Below are 22902 nucleotides of genomic sequence, written 5' to 3'. Positions count from 1 at the left end.
CCCCAGAACCCCAAGATTATACAGCCAACTCGAATGGGTCTTACCCCTCCTTCACCCACATGGGTGTTGGATAGAAGACATCGAGTTACAACCTTGTAAAGATGTCTCTTGGAAAAAATGTGCTCACAAGGAGTTGCAAAGATTGTTTCTTTCTTTTACTTAAATGTAATATATAGCATGCTTAACAGTCATGATGGTGGGCTGGCTCCTGAGGAAGAAAGAATAAACACATTTTATGGAAATTGTCAGAAGTCAGGAATTCAGCTACGGTGGACTTTGAGAATTGATCTAGACACATTTCTTCCCCTAGGCTAGGAGGGTCTCAGTTCACAATCCCCTTGTTTTCTGGGCTGTGTTTAGATTATTTCCCTAACTTTCTCTAAACGCCTTCTGGATTTTTTTTTTTTTTAATCAACTTGTTGATGAAAAGAATCAAACTCTGTAAAATATTTGAAGAGATTTATTCTGAGCCAAATATGAGTGACAAATGGCCTGTGACATAGCCCTCAGGAGATCTGAGAACATGTGCCCAAGGTGGTCAGGCCACAACTTGGTCTTATACATTTTAGGGAGACATAAGGCATTAATCAATGCATGTAAGATGTACATTGATTCAGCCTGAAAAGGCAGGACAACTGAAAGCAGGGGCTTCCAAGTCACAGGCAGTTCAAAGATTTTCTGATTGGCAATTGATTGAAAGAATTATTATCAATAGGAAGCAATGATTGGGTTACAATAAGGGATTGTGGAGACCAAGGTTTTATCATGCAGATGAAGCCTCCAGGTAGCAGGCTTCAGAGAGAATAGATTGTAAATGTTTCTTAGGGGTCTTAAAGGGTCTGTTCTATCAGTGATTCCAAAAGGGGAGGGAGGGTAAAATGAACCATGTCTGTCTCCCTTGTTCCATCATGGCCTAAACTTATTTTTCAGGTTAACTTTGTAATGCCCTTGGCCAAGAGGAGGGACCCATTCAGATGGTTGAGGGGCCTTAGAATTTTATTTTTTGGTTTATAAACTTCAAGTTGTGCACCCCTGATTTCAAGGCTGGTCAGCTCATCTCCCTGCATGTGTCTTTGCTACACTCCTTCTCCCGTGCCAGCCCTGATTTGCTGAAGTCACTTTCTTGCTTACTCTTGTTTTCTCTATTTGCCCCATAACCTGTCCCTCAACTGCTCCCTCCCAGGCAACACCCTATGTTTCCATCTGAAAGCTCCCTTCCTTTTTCTATCAAAGCCCCAATGCTTTGTTCTTTGCCAGTTAAGAAAAGCAACGTTGAGGGAATTCATAGTGTGTAAATGGCAAATAGCAATTTACTAAATTAACTCACCCATTGATAACTCTAAGAGGATGTTTTACCTCAAGCAGAGAAATACTGATAGAATCCAGGATATGGTGAGGAGTGAAATGTTGGTAGTCACCTTCCTACCTGTCCCCTGAAATTCACCCTGTATGAATGGCAGCCTCTTTGTCCTGGATTTTATAATTACTAGCTCTGCGACTTCACCTCCTAGCCCATTTCCTCCTCTGTGAAATGGAGATACTCATAGGGATTTTCTAAAGATGAAATAAGGTTGATTATATGAAAACATATTCAGTGCTCAAATATTTTATTTGTGACAACCTTAACAGTAGATTATAAGGCCAAGTCCATTTCCTGGCTATATGATAAGAACAATATAGATTTTCTGAAATTCTGAACTGAATTCTTGATACGATGACTATTTTGTATCTTGCTGAGTTTCTAGGATTTTACCCCTTAAGAACGTTTGGACCTATTGCTACTAATCATATCTTTTAAAAAGAGATCCTTCTTTTTTTTTTTTGCTTTTGGGGAAACATTGGTCTGCTTGAAACATCTTTGACCCCTGAGACTACAGCTAATAACAATTGAAAGTAAATTTCCTTTGCTTCTCTGTGTTGTTTCTTCCTTCCTGCCGCATCAGACAGGAATGTCAAATTCTAAATGTGCAAAGAGGAAAGAGTTAAAGCTGTTACAGTTGTAGTGCCTAAATGATCCTTTCTTTGCATGCTTCCTGTCTTTGATATAAGTGCATTACAGTAACTGAAAGTGGCCACTCATTTTTAAAATTGTCTCAAATAGGCCAGGATGGTACAGTATTGAGAAATTCCTTGCATGTAACTTTTTTTTTTTTTTTTTTTTTTTGGAGATGGAGTCTCATTCTGTCACCCAGGCTGGAGTGCAGTGGCACAATCTGGGCTCACTGCAAGCTCTGCCTCCCAGATTCACACCATTCTCCTGCCTCAGACTCCCAAGTAGCTGGGATTACAGGAGCTGGCCACCACACCCTGCTAATTTTTTGTATTTTTAGTAGAGACAGGGTTTCAGCATGTTAGCCAGGATGGTCTCGATCTCCTGACCTCGTGATCCGCCCGCCTCGGCCTCCCAAAGTGTTGGGATTACAGGTGTGAGCCACTGCACCTGGCCCATTCTTATGTTTTTTATAATTTTAAACTTGTCTTGCTAACTTGATTTATAAGCTAATTGACCATATCTTAGTCATGTACCTGTCCCCTTCACTGTACAAATGCACTGGAAGCTGTGTTGTGCTTGCTTTTCCATTGATACTTTGTTGGCTTCTTCACACAATGAGTTGCCGTCAGAGTGATAAGTGCTGTTGTTTCTCTACTGGGTTATGGAGCACAGAGGAAGGAGGACATAGGGAGAAGGACCTCATCACTTCATCTGGTCCAGATGACAGCATGGCTTATTTTTCGAGCTTATCCTTTACTTTTTGTTCTCTTTCCTATTGGTGTTCATTTAACAAATATTTATTGAGCATTGTACCAGGCTCTACGGATGCAGTGGTGAACAAGACAATAGATTATAGATTCCATGAGGGCAAGGATTTTTGTCCATTTTGTTCACTAGTGGCACTTATCAATTCCTTGAATATGATGTTTCAAAATTAATTGGGCTTATACACAGAGTTCTGTATCATTTTTCACTTAATATTGTCGTATAAGCATTTCTGTTGTTAAATTTCCAGAGACCCTTTTCACAACTGCACAACTGTGTAATATTCTATCTTATGATCAGATTTAATTTATTTAACTGTTTATTATTGAAGACCCTATCAATTATTTTCATTGTTTTAATGCTATGGTTACTTTATTTGTTCATGAAGTTTTGAAAAAAATAAGTTTCTCTGGATATATTTTTAGAACAAGTCTGTGGGGTCAGAGTGTATTAATGTTTAAAGTTCTTGACAGATGTTTTCAAGTGTTCAAGTCTTAAGAAGGTTGTACAGACTTGCTCTTTTACCAGCAGTGTGAGTGTCGCTTTTTCCAACCTCTTGGTAGCATTGACTCTTATCAAAAAGAAAAAAACCTTGCTACATTGATAGGTGATGTATAGTATCTTTTGGTTTCATTTTGCTTCTCTTTATTAGTGAGGTAAATGTTTTCTCATAAATCTATCTGCCATTTGTATTTTCTCTTTTATCTTCTTTATTCAGAGATTTTGCCCATTTTTATATTGGGTTCTGACATTTGCTTGATAAATTTATTGTGTGCTTTATATATTAACCTATTATTACATGTATGACAAATATTTTTTCCACTTGACTCTGATTTTGATATGCAGAAATAGTTAATCTTTAAATAGTCAACTATTACCAACTTTGATAGTTTTGTGTATAGTTTTTAAGCCTAAAAAAAGTCCTTTCATACCCAGGCATTATATAAACTTTTGCGCATATTTTGTTATTTAATAGTTTGTTTTTACATTTTATTATTTAATTCAAAAGAAATTTATTTTGGCATACTGAATGAAATAACCAAATGTATTTATCTCTCGTTAATTTTCTCCACATCATTTTACTGAATAAATCCATTCATTTTTCATTGATTTAAAATATGGGAGTAAATTTTTAAAAGTTGAGTTTGAGATATAATATGCATACAATAAAATTTACCTATTTTCACTACTGGTAATAGTAAGTACATAGAAAACCACAGAATAATATAACACTGCTAATTGTGGTTTGTAACCTCATATTTTGAGTAGAAAGTCTAAAGGAAGAACCAATGAAAAACAATAACTACAACTTTTTTTTTCTTTTTTTTTGAGACAGAGTCTCACTCTGTCATCCAGGCTGGAGTGTAATGGTGCAATCTCGGCTCACTGAAACCTCCGACTCCCAGGTTCAAGGGATTCTCCTGCCTCAGCCTCCCAAGTAGCTGGGATTACAGACACCCACCACCACGCCTGGCTAATTTTTGTATTTTTAGTAGAGATGGGGTTTCACCATATTGGCCAGGCTGGTCTCGAACTCCTGACCTCAGGAGATCAGCCCACCTCAGACACATGTAGATTGAAAATAAAGGGATGGAAAAATATTTCATGCAAATGGAAACCAAAAAAGAGCAGGAGTGGCTATACTTAGACCAGACCAAATAGAGTTCAAGACAAAAACTATAAAAAGAGACAAAAAAGGTCACTAATAATAAAGATGTCAATTCAGCAAGAGAATATAACAATTATAAATATGTCTGGAGCACACAGATATATAAAGCAAATATTATTAGAGCTAAAGAGAGAGACAGACTGATATGGTAATAGCTGGACACTTTAACACCCCACTTTCAGCATCGAACAGATCATCCAGACACAAAATCAACAAAGAAATGTCAGACTTAATCTGCACTAAAGACCAAATGGACCTAATAGATATTTACAGAATATTTCATCCAGTGACTGCAACATACACATTCTTTTCCTCAGCACATGGATCATTCTGAAGGATATACCATATATTAGGCCACAAGACAAGTGTTAAAACATTCAAAAAAAACTGGAATCAAATCAAGCACCTTCTTTGACCACAATGGAATAAAACTAGAAATCAATAAAGAATTTTGGAAACTATACAAACATGGAAATTAAACCATATGCTCCTGAACAACCAGTGTGTCAATGAAGAAATTAAGAAGGAAATTAAAAATTTCTTGAAACAAATGGTAATGGAAACAACATACCAAAACCTATAGGATACAGTGAAAGCAGTACTAAGAGGAAAGTTTATAGCTTAAGTGCCTACATCTAAAAAGTAGAAAATCTTGAAGTAAACAACCTAATGATGTATCTTAAAGAACTAGAAAAGCAAGAGCAAGCCAAACCCAAAATTAATAGAAGAAAAGAAATATTCATAAAAAGATCAAAGCAGAAATAAATGAAATTGAAACCAAGAAAACAACACAAAAGATTGACAAAATATGAAGGTTTTTTTGAGAAAATAAACAAACCTGACAAATCTTTAGCCAGACTAACTTTTTTTAAAAAAAAGAAGAGTCGAATAAAATCAGATGAAAAAGGAGATGTTACAACTGATACCGCAGAAATCTAAAGGATCATTATAGGCTATTATAAGCAACTATATGATAATAATTTGGAAAACCTAGAAGAAATGGATAAATTCCTAGACCACATACATACTGTTAAGATTGAACTATGAAGAAATCCGAAACCTGAACATACCAGTAACAAGTAACAAGATTGAAGCTGTTATAAAAAGTCTCCCAGCAAGCTGGGCACAATGGCTCATACCTATAATCCCAGCACTTTGGGAAGCCAAGGCAGGAGGATCACCTTAACCCAGGAGTTCAAGATTAGCCTGGACAACACACAGAGATCCCTATCTCTACAAAAAAAAAAAATTACAAATTAGCCAGGTGTGGTGGTATGCATCTGTAGTCCCAGCTCTTCAGGAGGCTGAGGTGGGAGGATAGCTTGGGACCGGGAAGTCAAGGCTGTGGTAAGACAAGATTGCACCACTGCATTCTAGCCTGGGTGATGGAGTGTGATCAGGTCTCAAAAAAAAAAAAAAAAAAAGTCTCTCAGCAAAGAAAAGCCAGGACTGATGGCTTCATCCAGAATTTTACCAAACATTTAAAGAAGAACTAATGCCAATCCTATTCAAACAATTCTGAAAAATAGAGAAGGAGGAGGGAATAGTTTCAAAATCATTCCATGAGACCAGTATTACCGTGATACCTGAACCAAAGAAACATCAAAAGAATATGACAGACCAATATCCCCAATGAATATTGATGTAAAAATCCTCAATAAAATACAAACCAAATGCAACAACACGTTAAAAAGATTATTCATCATAACCAGGTGGAATTTATCCCAGGGATGCAAGGATGGTTCAACATATGCAAATTAATTTGATGCACCATATCGACAGAATGAAGGTGGAAAACCATATAATTTCAATTGATGCTGAAAAGGCATTTGATAAAATTCAACATCCCTTCATGATAAAAACCCTAAAAAAACTGGGTATAGACAGAATATACCTCAACCCAATAACAGACATATAACAGACCCACAGCTAGTATCACACTTAATGGAGAAAAACTGAAAGCCTTTCCTCTATATGGAACACGACGAGGATGCCCACTTTCACCACTGTTATTCAACATAGTACTGGAAGTCCTAGCTAGAGCAATCAGAAAAGAGAAATAAAGGGCATCTAAATTGGAAAGGAAGAAGTCTAATTATCCTAGTTTGCTGATGATCTTATATTTGGAAAAATTGAAAAATTCCACCAAAAAACTATTAGATTTAATAAATTCAGTAAAGTTGCAGGATCAGTAGCATTTCTATATGCCAACAGCAAACAATCTGAAAAAAAAATCTAAAGTGATCTCATTTACAGTAGCTACAAATAAAATACCTGGGAATTAACCAAATAAGTGAAAGTTCTCTACAATGAAAACTATAAAACACTGGTGAAAGAAATTGAAGAGGACACAAAAAAATGGAAAGATATTCCATGTTCATGGAATGGAGGAATTAATATGTCCATACTACCCAAAGCAATCTGCAGATTCAATGCAATTTTATCAAAATACCAATGATATTTTCACAGAAATAGAAAAAACAACCCTAAAATTTGTATGGAACCACAAAAGATCCAGAATAACCAAAGCTATTCTGAGCAAAAATATCAAAACTGTGGAAGAATCATATTACCTGACTATAAATTATACCACAGAGCTATAGCAACCAAAACGTGGCACTAGCCTAAAACAGACATAGGGATCAATGGAACAGAATAGAGAACCCAGAAACAAATCCATACATCTACAGTTAACTCATTTTTGAAAATAGTCTCTTCAATAAATGGTGCTGGGAAAACTGGATATCCATGTACAGAAGAATAAAACTAGATCCCTATCTCTCACCATATACAAAAATCAAGTCCAGATGGATCAGTGACTTAAATCTAAGGCCTCAAACTATGAAACTACTAAAAGAAAACACGGGGAAACTCTCCAGGACATTGGGTGGGGCAAATATTTCTTGAGTAATAATACCACACAAGCACAGGCAACCAAAGTAAAAGTGGACAAATGGAATCACATCAAGTTAAAAAAAACTGCTTGCATGGCAAAGGAACAATCAATGAAGTGAAGAGACAACACACAGAATGGGAGAAAATATCTGCAAACATCTGACAAGGGATTAACCATCAGAATATAGAAGGAGCTCAAACAACTCTAGAAAAAAACTTAATAATCCAATTTAAAAATGGGCAAAAGAGCTGAGTAAACATTTCTCAAAAGAAGATGTACAAATGGCAAATGGGTATATGAAAAGGAGTTCAACATCATTAATTATCAGAGAAATGCAAATCAAAACTACAATGAGATACCATCTTACCCCAAAGTAGCTTATATCCAAAAGATGGGCAATAACAAATGCTAGTGAGGATGTAGAGAAAAGGGAACCCTGGTATACTGTTGGTCAGATTGTAAATTAGTACAACTACTGTGGAGAACAGTTTGAAGTTTCCTCAAAAAACTAAAAATAGAGCTACCATATGATCCAGCAATCCCACTGCTGGGTATGCACCCAAAAGAAAGGAAATCAGTATATCGAAGAGATGTCTGCAGTCCCATGTTTGTTGCAGTGCTGTTCACAATAGCCAAGATTTGGAAGCAACCTAAGTGTCCATCCACAGGTGAATATAGATAAAGAAAATGTGGAACATATACACCACTATTCGGCCATAAAATGAATGAGATCCTGTCACTTGCAACAACACAGATGCAACTGGAGGTCATGTTAAGTGAAATAACCAGACACACAAAGACAAACCTCCCATGTTCTCACTTATTTGTGGGAGCTAAAAATAAAAACAATTGCAGTGCCTCATGCCTGTAATCCTAGCACTTTGGGAGGTCGAGGCAGGCAGATTGCCTGAGCTCAGGAGTTCGAGACCAGCTTGGGCAACACGGTGAAACCCTGTCTCTACTAAAATAGAAAAAATTAGCTGGGTGTGGCGGCATGCGCCTGTAGTCCCAGCTACTCGGGAGGCTGAGGCAGGAGAATTGCTTGAACCTGGGAGGTGGAGGTTGCAGTGAGTCGAGATCATGCCACTGAACTCCAGCCTGGGTGACAGAGAGAGACTCCGTCTCCAAAAAAGAAAAAGAAAGAAAACAATTGAACTCGTGGGGATAAAGTAGCAGGTTGGTTGCCAGAGGCTAGGAAGGGTAGTGGGAGTGGGGAAAGTGGGAGTCCCAGCTACATGGGAGGCTGAGATGGGAGGATTGCTTAAGCTCAGGAGGTGGAGGTTGCAGTGAGTTGAGATCACACCACTGCAACTCCAGCCTGGGCAACAGAGGGAGACCCTGTCTCGGAAAAAAAAAAAGATGATAAATCAAAGTATTTTAATAAAATTGGGCCATACTAGAGATGTTATTGTTTGAAATCAAATATATGAAGTATAGTTAATAATATAAGTGTAATAGAAGAAAAGGAGCCTTAGAAAGCTTGAAAAACATCGTTGTACTTCATATACATCTTCTTTGCTTACATTATAATGAACAATGCTGCAACAAACATGGAAGTGCAGATATCTCTTTGCAACATGAGAGATTCATGTAGATCTAAGAGACTGTGAAGACTGTTTCAATATTGGAGTTACAATTAGCTTTTTAATTACCTCTTCTGGCCAGCTGTGGTGGCTCACGCCTGTAATCCCAGCACTTTGGGAGACCAAGGCGGGCGGATCACCTGAGGTCAGGAATTCGAGACCAGACTGGCCAACACGGCCAAACCCCGTCTCTACTAAAAATACAAAAATTAGCTGGGCTTGGTGGTGGGTGCCTGAATCCCAGCTATTTGGGAGGCTGAGGCAGGAGTATCACTTGAACCCGGGGGGCAGAGGTTGCAGTGAGTCGAGATCGTGCCACTGCGCTCTAACCTAGGCAACAGAGGAAGGTTCTGTCTCCAAAAAAAAAAAAAAAAATTACCTTTTCATTGTTTGCTAATGTGTAGAATTCTGCATGTAACATGTCCAGTTTAAAGAATGATTATAGAGCAAATCCCTGTGTAACCAGCACTCAAACAATGAAATAGAATATAATGGCAGCCCAGAATCCCTTTGGGTGGTCCCTCCTGCCACACCTACTTCCCTCCCTGCAGAGGTGGGACAGTCCTCCTTTCTGCCTTCCTTGCTGTGTATGGTTTTACCACCTACACGTGCATCCCTAAACAATGCAGGTTGATTTTCTCTGTTTTTGAACTTTACGTGTTCATGTCTTCTACATATATTTTGCGACTTTTTTCTTTTATGACTTGTTCATTTCATTTATCATTGAGATTCATTTATTCTCCCCACTGAAATTCTGGTTCATTATAGGCTTAATGTAAGATGTTCAGGCCATATTGTTTATTAGAAAGGCACTAAAATGCCCTATTCACTTTCACTTTTGCTTTTCATCTATTTTATTATAATTTCTATTTCTTAACCCTTTCTCAAACCCATGTAGCTGTCCTCATCCTCCCTACCAACACCCCATCCAGACATCTCTCATTTGCACAACTACAGCAGGCTGTCATCTGGTCTCCTGGCCTCATCAGTTTTGCTGCCTCTGATTGGTTCTTCGTACTGCATCTGAAATAATTTTTGAAATATAAATATTCTTAGCTCTTCCTTGCATAAGAGAATTAAAAGTACCATTGTCTTAGAGATTGCTATATAACTAACAAGTTCAAACTCAGGATTTTACTACAATGGGCCTTATTTTCTGTACTTCTGTGTCTTTGAGTTGTTTAGAGTAGCTCTACTTCATAAACTTGGTTCTGGGCTTTTGTGGGAGGTCAGGTCTGTTCCACATGTCCCCACGTTCTTCTTGGACCAGTGGCTACCTCACAGGAGCTCAAGAGGCCAAGCCAAACTGTTGGAGCAGCACATCTATTGATATATCATTGGCTATAAAAAGTCCTGTGGTCAAGCCCAACATCAACTGGTAGGGAAGTGTTTGCTCTCTGCGCACTCTAGTACACTGCAGGGTCGCAAGGCTGAGGGAGAGAATGAAGAATTGAGAACGGTAATCCACCACAACTCTTGTCAATAGCAGTACTTTCTGTCATTATTTAGATTGCTAATTTCTTTATTTGTTCCTTTTGTTATTTTATTTGACTATGAATTCCCATAAAAATATTGTATTAAACCCGAAAGAGGGATATATGTAAAAGAATATAAGAAGTTGAATTTGATGACTTGATTTACAACTCTTGAGTTCTGTGACTTGGAGCAAATCAATTTAATGTTAGTCTTATTTTCCACATCCAAAGGATATATTTTTATATCTCTCTTATGAGAATTCTAAGAATATGCAGAGAATAACATATTAGTCAAAAACCAGGATATTGAAATGTTCCTAGGTCTCCTTTACTCATTAACAAGGTGACAATGTAGCTTGACTTTGGCTTTGTACCTGTACTGGTCATTAAGAAGATGTCCCCTATCTCTCAGCTGGAAAGTGTTATCAGTGTTGTTGACCAGGAAGAGATTTAACTAAGAGATCATAGCAATAATCTTTTTTTCCCTCCCACTCTGCTATAGGACATAATGATTATATTTGTCCAGCTACAAATCAGTGTACAATCGATAAAAACCGGCGCAAGAGCTGCCAGGCCTGCCGACTTCGGAAGTGTTACGAAGTGGGAATGGTGAAGTGTGGTGAGTGCTTGCTTCCCTTCTTATTGAATATGGGCCTTGCTAAAAGCCCTGTCCTCTGAGGAACTGGGGACAGGTAGCCGGGAAGAGAGAAGATTTGGGACATAGTAATTAAGTATTTGCGTGTTGTCACATTGGAGGGGGCATTGACTTATCCACAGTAACTGCAGAGGACAGAGCTGGGGTGAATGGGAACAGATTATGGGAGGCAGATTTTGGCCCCAGGTAGAGAAGAGCTTTCTAGATTTCAAGTGGTCTAACCACAGAATAGGCCACCAGATGGGTTAGGGGACTTCTAGCCACTGGAATCCTCAAACAGGGCTGGGTGGCCATCTGTCTGTGATCTTGAAAAGTCCAGTTCTAAGGATGAAGTCGTGGTAAATGTCCATGGTTAAAACTCGTGACAAAAAAGTAGAATATCTTGTGGGTTACTGGGGTAGCCATGGGGAGGCTCACACCTACCCCTCGTCTAGCTTTCTAGAAGTAGAAAAATATGTAGGAGTCAGAAACATAATGGAACTATGAAAAGTACATACAGCATAGATTTTGTTCTATGACAGTCATAGGTGTATACATATGTGTATTTAACATATTCACATATGTTCACATGTATTTTGTACACTCACATACATTCACATATATTTTATGCACAAAGAAAAGTGAGCACTTTGGTATATAACTGACAAAGATGCCAACACCCAGCTCTCTCCACCTGGCTAGATTTTGGTTCACTTGTCTGTACTCGCTTGCTTATATGTACTCAGAGCAGTTCTGCCTGTACTTATTCTTCTGCTAGCCAGTATTTTACCCGTGGTTAGTTGTAATTTCTCTGTGTAATTATTTGAAAATTTAAAACAAAAATCTATCACTTTACTCTCTGACAATTTCTTTTTTTTTTTTTTTTTTTTGAGATGGAGTCTCGCTCTGTCACCCAGACTGGAGCGCAGTGGCCCATTCTCAGCCCACTACAAGCTCTGCCTCCTGGGTTCACATCACTCTCCTGCCTCAGCCTCCCAAGTAGCTGGGACTACAGGCACCTGCCACCACACCTGGCTAATTTTTTTTTTTTTTGTATTTTTAGTAGAGATGGGGTTTCATCGTGTTAGGATGGTCTTGATCTCCTGACCTCGTGATCTGCCCGCCTTGGCCTCCCAGAGTGCTGGGATTACAGGTGTGAGCCACCGTACCCAGCCCTCCCTGACAATTTCTTAGTAGCTTTGCCTCGTGAGCATTCTCTGCCCTTTTCTTTTCTCTGTTTATGTAACAGATTAGAACCCTCAGCTATTATAGTTCAGTTACAGCAGAAGTTCTCTTCATCTGATCACGCTTCTGTGGCTTCCTAGAGTCACTGATGATCTTCATTTCCTCTGTAGAACAACCTGTCAGTGCCCATAGCCTCACAGCATGTATTATTGGTTATTCTCTCAAACACCTAAACATTTCCATTCCCACCGCTTCACATTATCCTTGTCAGAAACTGGTGGGCTTCTTTTCAAACCTGTTTCTACTCACTGTAATTGTTACATTATAAAATTTAATTAAAATTTACTCAAACGTATTATGGATAGGAAAAGACAAGTTTGGTTTTTTTCTGTGAAAGTTTAGTTAAGGCTGGGTGCGGTGGCTCACGCCTGTAATCCCAGCACTTTGGGAAGCCAAGGCATGCAAATCATGAGCTCAAGAGATCAAGACCATCCTGGTCAACAGGGTGAAACCTTGTCTCCACTAAAAATACAAAAATTAGCCGGGCGTGGTGGCATGTGCCTGTAGTCCCAGCTACTTGGGAGGCTGAGGAAGGAGAATAGTTTGAACCTGGGAGGTGGAGCTTGCAGTGAGCCGAGATCACGCCACTACACTCCAGCCTGGTGACAGAGTGAGGCTCTGTCTGGGGGCGGGGAGAGGAGGAAGTTTAGTTGTAAGTTTTGAATAAAATCTTAAAGGACTAATAGCTATTGAGATAGGTATGGGTGAGACTGGGGGAAACCCATAAACCTTGGGAGATCCTGAATTCAGAATTCCTTAGAAGTATCTAGCTTCTTGCTCTGTTTTTGTTTTAAAGAGGCTGAAACTGAAAATCCAGAGATAATATCTCATGTGTATGTTTATGCAGAAAAGTGACTTTGTCTAATTGGCCCAGATGCTTAAAGAGAAAGCCTTGGCACTCTGACAAAAGATTGCAAATAAATGTTTTAAGTTTTAAGTTAAACTATTTTAAAGTGAGTAGGTGTGTGTGTTTAAAAAATGATTTCCAAGTTAGTCTTAAGAATGCTTTTATTATACTAGGATCCGTTGCACAGCTATTGCCCTCATGGCTCAAGGCAGTGTATGCAGGGAAGAGCATGGAGGTTGGATCCCATAGAGTCTATGTTTCATTTTCGTTTCATCACTTCTTGCTGACTGTAACTGTGCTCAAACTACTGAATCACCTCTTTGGCCCTTGGCTTTCATGTCTCTGAACGGAGATATCTGCTTCACTTGGTTTTGTGAACAATAAGTATGAAAACATATATGAAGACTTAGCACAATATCTGACACTCAATTTTAGTTTTCCTTCCATTCTCTCTCCTTCCCTGAAAAGCTCATATGAGCTTTGATACAACACTGTTTCATGAGACAGAGTACAGAGGGATAGATAAAGAAGCTTTCATAGAAAAGGGAATGAGAGAAAGGTTGTTGTATTTAGCCAGAAAGTCTAAGAAAAGACTGTATTCTCTTTGGAGATTATGGAAGAAATGAGATGGGTTGTTGCACATATACAATGGGATATTTTGCCCTTCACTGACCATAGAGAAAGATCATTAGAGATGAACTTTCTTAACTCTGTCTCTCTCCTTTCCCATCACTCTTCTTATCTGCCTTCCCCAAAACCCTCTATGCATGCTTTTCCTTCTATCAGGTTTGGAGGACTAGAGATTCTACCTGCTTGTTGGATCCTCCTGCACCATCCTGCTTCTTTTATTTTGAAACCATGTAGTCTGTTATCACCCTTTTCTTCTGAATTTCTGATCTTGTCTTTTCTACTGAAGTATGGATGTGGTCATATAATGGTAGGACAACACCCACCTAGACTAACTTTATGGATGAAACTTCATTATAAGGATATACTGAAATGTAAGGAGCCAGGAAATCCATCTGAATAGCCATGTATTTGGCCTATATCCCCATATTGGGACAATAGCTCAACATATTTTGGGTGCCATATCTTTATATACCTGCTGTATACTCTTCTGTGAAAGGGATTTGATAGGTAGGTAGTATAAAATAGTGGTTAAAAGCACCAGCTCTGGATTTAGGCTACTGCTTGGGTTTAGATCCTGCTTCTGCTATTATCTAGCTGTGCCATCTTGGACAAGTTATTTGAGCTTATGTTTGGTTCCTCTTCTGTACATTGGAGACAGTAATAGTTCCTGTACTGTAGGGTAGCTGTCAGGATATGTGCAATATGCAATGCCTGGTGCATAGAAGCTTCCAGTAGACATTAGCTGCCATTTAGTGTCATTTATCACTACGATCATCATCATCTTTGGCTGGGGCTATTTACCACTGCCTAATATGGAGCACTCGATCTGGTGGAGCTGCTCATTAAGCTCACTCAGAGGCAGCTGCCTAGGTTACAGTGTCAAAGCCACAACACTAGAAACATCCTTGATAGAAAAATGAGCTCCTTGTCAAGGGCTTTATTTATTGAGTCTAGAACCCCCAGAATTCACTACAGGACCTAGAATGTTAGACTTTGTCAGTGAAAATTTGTCAAGTAAATTTGAACGTATGAATTCAAAATCTCTCACTTTGGGTATGTAAAGGGTATATAAATCTGTTTTGTAAATTCCTTATCCTTATATACTCTATACTCTACAAAAGAGAAATGTATGATCAGAAAGGTGCTTTTTTTTTTTTTTTTTTTGAGACAGGGTATCACTCTGCTGCAGCCCAGGCTGGAGTGCAGTGGTGCAATCTTGGCTTACTGCAACTTTTACCTCCTCGGGCTCAATTGATTCTCCCACCTCAGCCTCCCGAGTAGCTGGGACTACAGGTGTGTGCACCACCACGCCTGGCTAATTTTTGTATTTTTTGTAGAGACAGGATTTCACTATGTTGCCCAGGCTAGTCTTGAACTCCTGGGCTCAAGTGATCCCCTTGCCTCAGCCTCTCAAAGTGCTGGGGGATTACAGGCATGAGCCACCTTGCCTAGCAGAAAGGTGCTTTTTAAAACTATACATTTTGCAGCAAACCACCATGGCATGTGCATACCTATGTAACAAACCTGCATGTTCTGCACATGTATCCCAGAACCTAAAGTATATTTTAAAAATTAAGAAAAACATACATTTTGCTCCATTTTATCCTGGGTGTATAATTGACCTTAGCATTCTGCTTGATTACTAATAAAATGAATTGTATTTTAGGCCTTTAATTCTTTTAGCAGTAAATTTGGTTCAAATTTTCTGAATAAATAGAGCCCTTTCTTCTACTATAACTAGTCAATGTTAAGAGGAAATTCTGACAAATTTTCCTGGGAGCCAATAATTTAAATTTGCTCACCTTTTCTAACTAAGATTTATTTTTAAAAATGTAAACAATTGATTTAGTGAATAAACGTAATGATGGGTGTATAAAACCAAGCATTTTGCAGATTTCAACTTTTAGGGTTTCTTTTTTTAAGGGAAATTCATATAAAAGTTATAACCATGCTAATGACATCCTTACTTACAACATGTCTTTCTTAATTTCCATTTTACATTTTTGTCTTTAACCAATGAAAACTTATAAAGGTGTTGGTGCTCAAATGTATAGGGATTTGGAAGTTATATTTTTGTTGTTGACTTCCATTTTTCTTATCGTCAGAGAATATGATCTGAATAATACCTATTTTAAGATTTTCTTCATTGCCTAGTATGTGATAATTTTTGCAAAATATCCATGGCCTTTGTAGATCAAGCTTGTTAATTATGTGGTTCAAATATTCTGCATTCTGACTTTTTGCTCTTTCAGCTGTTGAGAGAGAGGTTTAAATAGCCCATTATAATACTGCATCTGTCAGTTTCTCTTTTTCTTTCAGTTACTTTTTGTATTGTGTTTGGAGGCTGTGTTTTATTGTTTGTCTATTTATTTATTTATTTATTTATTTTTTCAACCCAAGTCTTGCTCTGTCACCCAGGCTGGAGTGCATGGCACAGTCTCGGTTCACTGTGCCTCCTGGGTTTGTGCGACTCTCCTGCCTCAGCCTCTTGAGTAGCTGGGACTACAGGAATGCACCACCATGCCTGGGTAATTTTTGTATTTGTAGTAGAGATGGGGTTTCTCCATTTTGGCCAGGCTGGTCTCAAACTCCTGACCTCAGGTGATCCGCCCACCTTGGCCTACCAAATTGCTGGGATTACAGGCGTGAGCCAGCGCACCTGGCCTTTGTTGTTTTGAAGTATATGAGTTTAGAATTATTTATCTTTTTAAAATATTCTAGCGATGAGTCTCCTTATCTATAATAATAATTTTTGCCTTAAAGTTTATTTGTCTGGTATCAATAGAGTAATGTCAATTTATTTGGTTAATTTTGCCTGTTATATATTTTTCTGTCTACTTTGTTTTTCTATATGTTAGGTATATCTCTTACACCTAATCTATGTCTAGATTTAAAAATATGTATAATTTCAGAGTCACTCTTAAATGGTCAATTTGGTATTTTTTGTTTATTGTGATAACTGATATTTGGGTTCATTTCTATCATCTTATTTTGTGATTTAAAAAATTTTATTATGTATTTTCTACTTATTCCCTTTTAGGAGTTGATCACATTTTTATGTTTTCTTTTTCTTCTTTTGCTGGTTTAAAAGTCATACATTCTGTTTCAATTCCCTTTTATCTTTTGAGACAGAGTCTCGCTGTGTCGCCCAGGCTGGAGTGCAGTGGTGTGATCTTGGCTCACTGCAGCCTCCGCCTCCCAGGTTCAAGTGATTCTCCTGCCTCACCTTCCTAAACAGCTAGGATTACAGGCATTTGCCACCATGCCCAGCTAATTTTTGTATTATTAGTAGAGATGGGGTTTCACCGTGTTGCCCAGGTTGGTCTTGAACTCCTGGCCTCAAGTGATCCGTCCCCTCCCGCCCCACCCGCCGAAACCACCCTTGGCCTCCTAAAGTGCTGGGATTACAAGTGTGAGCCACCATGTTTGGCCATGTTTCAATTCCTTTAATGACGTTTATGTTTTGTAACGTGTTCTTGATTAATTTGAGAATTTAAGCTTCTATCTTCCCAAAAAAGAATCTTAGAAATTCTAACCAAAATCATTCCTCTCTGATTTTGCATGTTATTGTTTGTTATTTTGGTTCTACCTTGTTTCTATATCACTAAAACTTAATTATTGGGCCGGGTGTGGTGGCTTATGCCTGTAATCCCAGCACTTTCAGAGGCCAAGGCAGGAGGATCACTTGAGCCCAGGAATTCGAGACCAGCCTGGGCAACATGGTGAGGCCCTGTCTTTACAAAAAATACAAAAATTAGTCAGATGTGGTGGTGCGCACTTGTAGTCCCAGCTACCCAGGAGGCTGAGGTGGGAGGATCTCTTGAGCCTGGGAGGTTGAGGCTGCAGTGAGCTGTGATCATGACCGTACCACCATACTTCAGCCTGGGTGACAGAGACCTTGTCTCTTAAAAAAAAAAAAAAAGTAAATCCAAAGAACAAGCATATAAATCAACTTTGCTAGTAATTAAAACATACAAAGTAAAGCGAGATGGTTTAGTTAGATTAGCAAACATTAAAAATGATTTTTAATGCCCAATGGGTTCTGAGAAAACAGTCAAACTATTGAGGACTGGGTAACATAGTAAGACCCTAGTTCTACAAAAAAATTTAAAAGTTAGCTGGGCATGGTGGCATATTCCTGTAGTCCCAGCTACTCAGGAGGCTGAGGCAGGAGGATTGCTTGAGTCCAGGAGATGAAGGCTGCAGTGAGCTATGATTGCATCATTACACTCCAGCTTGGGCAACAGAGCAGGACTTTGTCTCAAAAATACAATTAAAATAGTGTAGATACTACAATCTAATTTTGTGTATAAAGGTCGGGTGCAGTGGCTCACGCCTGTAATCCCAGCACTTTGGGAGGCCCAGATGGGCAGATCACTTGAGAATCAGGAATTTGAGACCAGCCTGGCCAACATGGTGAAATCACATCCCTACTAAAAATATAAAAATTAGCCAGGCATGGTGGCGGGCGCCTGTAATCCCAGCTACTCGGGAGGCTAAGGCAGGAGAATGGCTTGAACCCGGGAGGCTGAAGTTGCAGTGAGCCAAGAATGTGCCACTGAACTGCAGCCTGGGTGACAGAGTGAGACTCCGTCTCAAAAATAAATAAATATTTTTGTGTATAAAACATGGAAAAATATGGTGGCAGGCACCCGTAGTCCCAGCTACTCGGGAGGCTGAGGCAGGAGAATGGCGTGAACCCGGTAGGCGGAGCTTGCAGTGAGCCGAGATCACACCACTGCACTCCAGCCTAGGCGACAGACCAAGTCTCCGTCTCAAAAACAAAAAAAAAAAACAAAAAAAAAAAAACAAAAAAAACATGGAAAAATAAAAGCATTAAAAAGACTGAAAGAGTTTATGCCAAAATTTATTCTCTTCTATATTTTCCAGATTTTTTCACTTAATTTGTTATTTGAAATATACTTGTTTTGTGTAAGTATAAGGAAATATATACATATGCACACATGCATATAAACATTTTAAGAATGTGTTATAATAAAAGTATATTATTTGATACCTTTGGAAATATCCCCATTTTTCTACCTGAAGAAAATTCCTAATTTCATGGTTTGGAAACAGGTTTATGAGCACTCTTTATAGAGAAACGGTGTTAGTATCTATAGATGACCTGGAAATGGAGACCTAAAAAGTTTCTGAAAAGTTATGTCGTTGGTTTTGCTAGTATGGTCACGACCATAGTAATCTTTGGTACGTGCCCCACAGGCTCCAGAAAATAAAGGTCAAGCTGCTTTTGCTTGACTGCGGTTTTACCCTGGCAATTCGAATGACTCTGCTTTCCTCTTCAGGCTCCCGGAGAGAGAGATGTGGGTACCGCCTTGTGCGGAGACAGAGAAGTGCCGACGAGCAGCTGCACTGTGCCGGCAAGGCCAAGAGAAGTGGCGGCCACGCGCCCCGAGTGCGGGAGCTGCTGCTGGACGCCCTGAGCCCCGAGCAGCTAGTGCTCACCCTCCTGGAGGCTGAGCCGCCCCATGTGCTGATCAGCCGCCCCAGTGCGCCCTTCACCGAGGCCTCCATGATGATGTCCCTGACCAAGTTGGCCGACAAGGAGTTGGTACACATGATCAGCTGGGCCAAGAAGATTCCCGGTAGGGCTTTCTGGCTATCAGTTTTCCATGTACTTGTAGAAAGGCCGGCCGCTAATATCTAAGGGGCAAGAGTACAAAGTAGAGGTCCATGAGCTGTGCCTAGATATTTAACAGGTCCTCAGCTGGATTTGTAACTTTTAAGTGCAATATGTTCCTTCCTTCTGTCTTGGCATACCTACCTTCAACAAGGCCGTGTTCTGATTTAGAATTCTGAGACTCTTCTGAGTTCTGTACCCAACATGGTAGTGCAGAAAGAGTTGTGCGTGGCCCAGCCATTTCTATTCTTGACTGCCTTCTTTTCCCATGGCTAGATGCATCCCATACCACCTTGCACAAACCCTATCCTGTGTGTCCACATCTGCTACAGACACTCACCTGTTGGCCACCTCTCATGCCTAGAGGTGGTCTGGGAGGATGGACCCAGGGAACCTACCCAGGCTCTGGAATTGGGCTTGGGGTCATTTGGGCAAGAATCCTAGAGTCCTGGAACCTGGAACGTGGTTAAAATGATAGACTCCACATTGACCCATTTCTTGGCTGTGGATTCCTCACCTTGAAAGGAGGGGCATGGTTGGGTAGGGTGGGGTAGAGTACAGTATGACTAGTTTGAAAGTGAAAGGTTTGTCAGATGCTAAATAGAATTTTGTAAATTATTGTTCCAGTAGAGAATCAATATTATGTACATAAATGAATATGTATGGACAAACAGAGTAAATCAGTGGTTGAAGTTACACGAATCATCAATGGGCCCATAAACCTGGAATGCCATCAAGTTAAAAATGAGCTTAGTTACTCATGAGTTGTCACTTGGAACCTGCGTTTTCCATCCTCCAAAGTGATCACTTCTCTCAAGCCCATCTGTAATATATATCTGAAGTGCTGTATGATGCTAAAATTACCAGCTAATTATCATTTGACTTGGTGTTTCTGTGGAGGAGTGAATCTAGGATTCTAACCTAGAGTGGCAACACCCCACGATCCCCCTGTGACAGCTTCTCCATGCTGTTCTTTACAGTCCTTGAAGAAATGAAGTCTCTTACAAGTTCTGAGCCACTGGGGGCATTCCCATGGCCTGGAGGGCAGCGACTGCACTGGGCAAGCTGTAAAGATGAGGAGGGGTGAGAAGCTGGGGGAAGAGAAGTTTTGGGTAAAGAGCCTGGGGAACTGAGGCCTACGGTGACAGTGTCATTTGGGGACTTTTGTTGGCCTGGGCCCATTTCTTCTGAGCTTCCTGAGGATTTTTGATTTCTAGTTGTATTTTATTTTGTCTAGCATCTTCACCTTTGCCAGAATTATTTTATTTTCTCTGCTTTTTCCCAGGGGAGGCAATACTGATGCACTTTCCTCTAGTTTTTGCTTTAAATGTATTCCAAACACGATTTTGCAGGACCACACATGGAGAGCAGTGGTGAAATTAATTATTGCTGAAAGCTGTGCCCCTTCTTTGTGCCATAAGAAATCTGAACTCTTAAACTGCATTATTCCTTATTCAAGCCTGGTGTTTTGAAAAGTTTTCAGGAAACGTAGACATAGTCTGAAGGCGTGATTTTTTTTCCCCTCTCTTAGCTGGCATAGTCATTGTCCAAACCAAAAAAAATATATTAAAATATCATCTAGCCTTGATCTTGTTGAATATCTACAAGATTAAGAACCGTGATCTCTCTTGGGTAGGCTTATTGTCAATCACTATGGGTGAGACTGGGAAGGTATATACACATTAGGAACCTAAACTGAGCAAAGCATGTGGATTTAGAAAGTATCCATCTTTACGTTCATAACACCATTACATTCTCCTTGAGGCAGATTTGCGTTATAATTGTTCAAAGACTTGAACCACGTGTGTTCTCTCTGCTGTAGTTTCCTCATCTGTAAAACAAGAATGATAAGAGATCCTGCCTATAAGACATTCTCAGAGATAGGCATTGTTACCCCCATTTTCCTATAAGAAAAACAAAGACTTAATGGGAGATTAAGTGAACAGCTAGAAAGAGGCTGAGCTGGGGTTCGAACCAGAGTCCATTTCACTCCAAGGCCGTGTCTTTTGTTATCATATTTATATTACATGGCCCTCTCCTTTTATCATGGCTTGTGAAGGAAGCCCCGGTGTTCTCTGCTTTGCTTTTGAAGTGCTTCCCTCCCCAGAGATTACCTGTTTGCAAACAGTACTGTGACCAACATGGGTTATTAGGTTGTCAGGACCTGCTTCGTTATTATATTTGCTCTTTATTTATTTATTTATTTTTGAGACAGGGTCTTGCTCTGTTGCCCAGGCTGGAGTGCAGTGGCGTGATCTCAGCTCACTACAGCCTCGACCTCCTGGGCTCAAGCGATCATCCCACTTCAGCCTCCAGAGTATCTGGGACTACAGGCACCTGCCACCATGACCAGATAATTTTCTGTAGAGATGGGGTTTCTCCATGTTGGCCAGGCTGGTCTCAAACTCCTGGGTGCAGGCAATCCACCTACCTTGACCTCCCAAAGTGCTGGGATTACAGGTGTGCTTGGCTATATTTGCTGTTTAGGATAGAATCACCCAGAAACAGTGCTTCTACCCAGAAGAAGGATCTTAACACTGGATAGGAAATTTTAATCAATCAGAGAAATCCTTGCAGTTGAGGCCTTGGTTTTCTGTGAGGGCTGGCACTGCTCTCTGCAAGCCTCCAACCCCAACCTCCACCTACCCCATCCCCCACCTACCCCATCCCCCACCCCTTCTGATCCCAGTCAAGGATTGGGTCAGACAGGCAGGTCTTCTGACTGGCAGCCAAGCATCAACATTCTCAGTAGTGCAGAGGAATTATCAGGACACAGCTAACAAAGATCAGTTCTGAGCCGAGGTCGTAGTGCTTGACAAACTCTAAATGAAGTATATTTGTCTCTAGAAGGGGTCCAAGACTGGAAACTAAGTTGCACAGCTTAACTTCAAAGTTTTCTTCCTTTAATGAGCAGTTAATCACATCTATAAAATATCAACTCCCTAATGGTTTGTGTTTTCTTAGTGTTTTAACACTTGCCATTCTGTCTCTACACACACAGGGAGCTGAGGAGGAGGGGTGGGGGTGTCTCACCGCCTCTTGCTTTCCCCAGGCTTTGTGGAGCTCAGCCTGTTCGACCAAGTGCGGCTCTTGGAGAGCTGTTGGATGGAGGTGTTAATGGTGGGGCTGATGTGGCGCTCAATTGACCACCCCGGCAAGCTCATCTTTGCTCCAGATCTTGTTCTGGACAGGTGAGGAAAAAATACATTGTGTTTCTTCTCTGACTTGTTTGAGTAAGGTGCTTAGTGAGTGGGAACAAAGTCCTGGGTGCTGCAATTAAAATCTCACACTTGCAGGGCAGAGGATGATAGCATCATCAGCTCCTTCACTGGGTCAAGAACCAGAGAAGGAGAGAGTTGGGTCCAAGGATTCAGGGTCCTGTGACTCATTTTTAATCTGTGGTGCAGCAGCATTTACAGGCCAGCGCTTTAATAGGGGACTGTATCCCGTAGGTATGTGGCCACTATGTGTATAAGTCGACACAGATTTTTCTGCATTAAAAATTCCATTTTCAGGTTATAATC

The 22902-nt window shown here is 40.0% G+C and overlaps 1 protein-coding gene across 2 annotated transcripts in view; it reads left to right on the top strand.

The window, feature by feature from the left end:
- Positions 1–22902, top strand: part of ESR2 (estrogen receptor 2) — a 67170-nt gene that overhangs the window by 14743 nt on the left and 29525 nt on the right. For both annotated transcript variants that reach the window (XM_024348749.3, XM_024348748.3), the window contains exons 4-6: positions 10884–11000; positions 19044–19343; positions 22431–22569. In XM_024348749.3, coding sequence (XP_024204517.1) covers positions 10884–11000; positions 19044–19343; positions 22431–22569 — 556 coding nt within the window. The remainder of the gene's footprint in view (positions 1–10883; positions 11001–19043; positions 19344–22430; positions 22570–22902) is intronic.

The sequence above is a fragment of the Pan troglodytes genome, chromosome 15, assembly GCF_028858775.2.
Source record: "Pan troglodytes isolate AG18354 chromosome 15, NHGRI_mPanTro3-v2.0_pri, whole genome shotgun sequence".
NCBI classification, from domain to species: Eukaryota; Metazoa; Chordata; class Mammalia; order Primates; family Hominidae; genus Pan; species Pan troglodytes.
The sequence above is the reverse complement of the archived record's forward strand: the minus strand, read 5'-3'. Positions and strand labels throughout refer to the sequence as shown.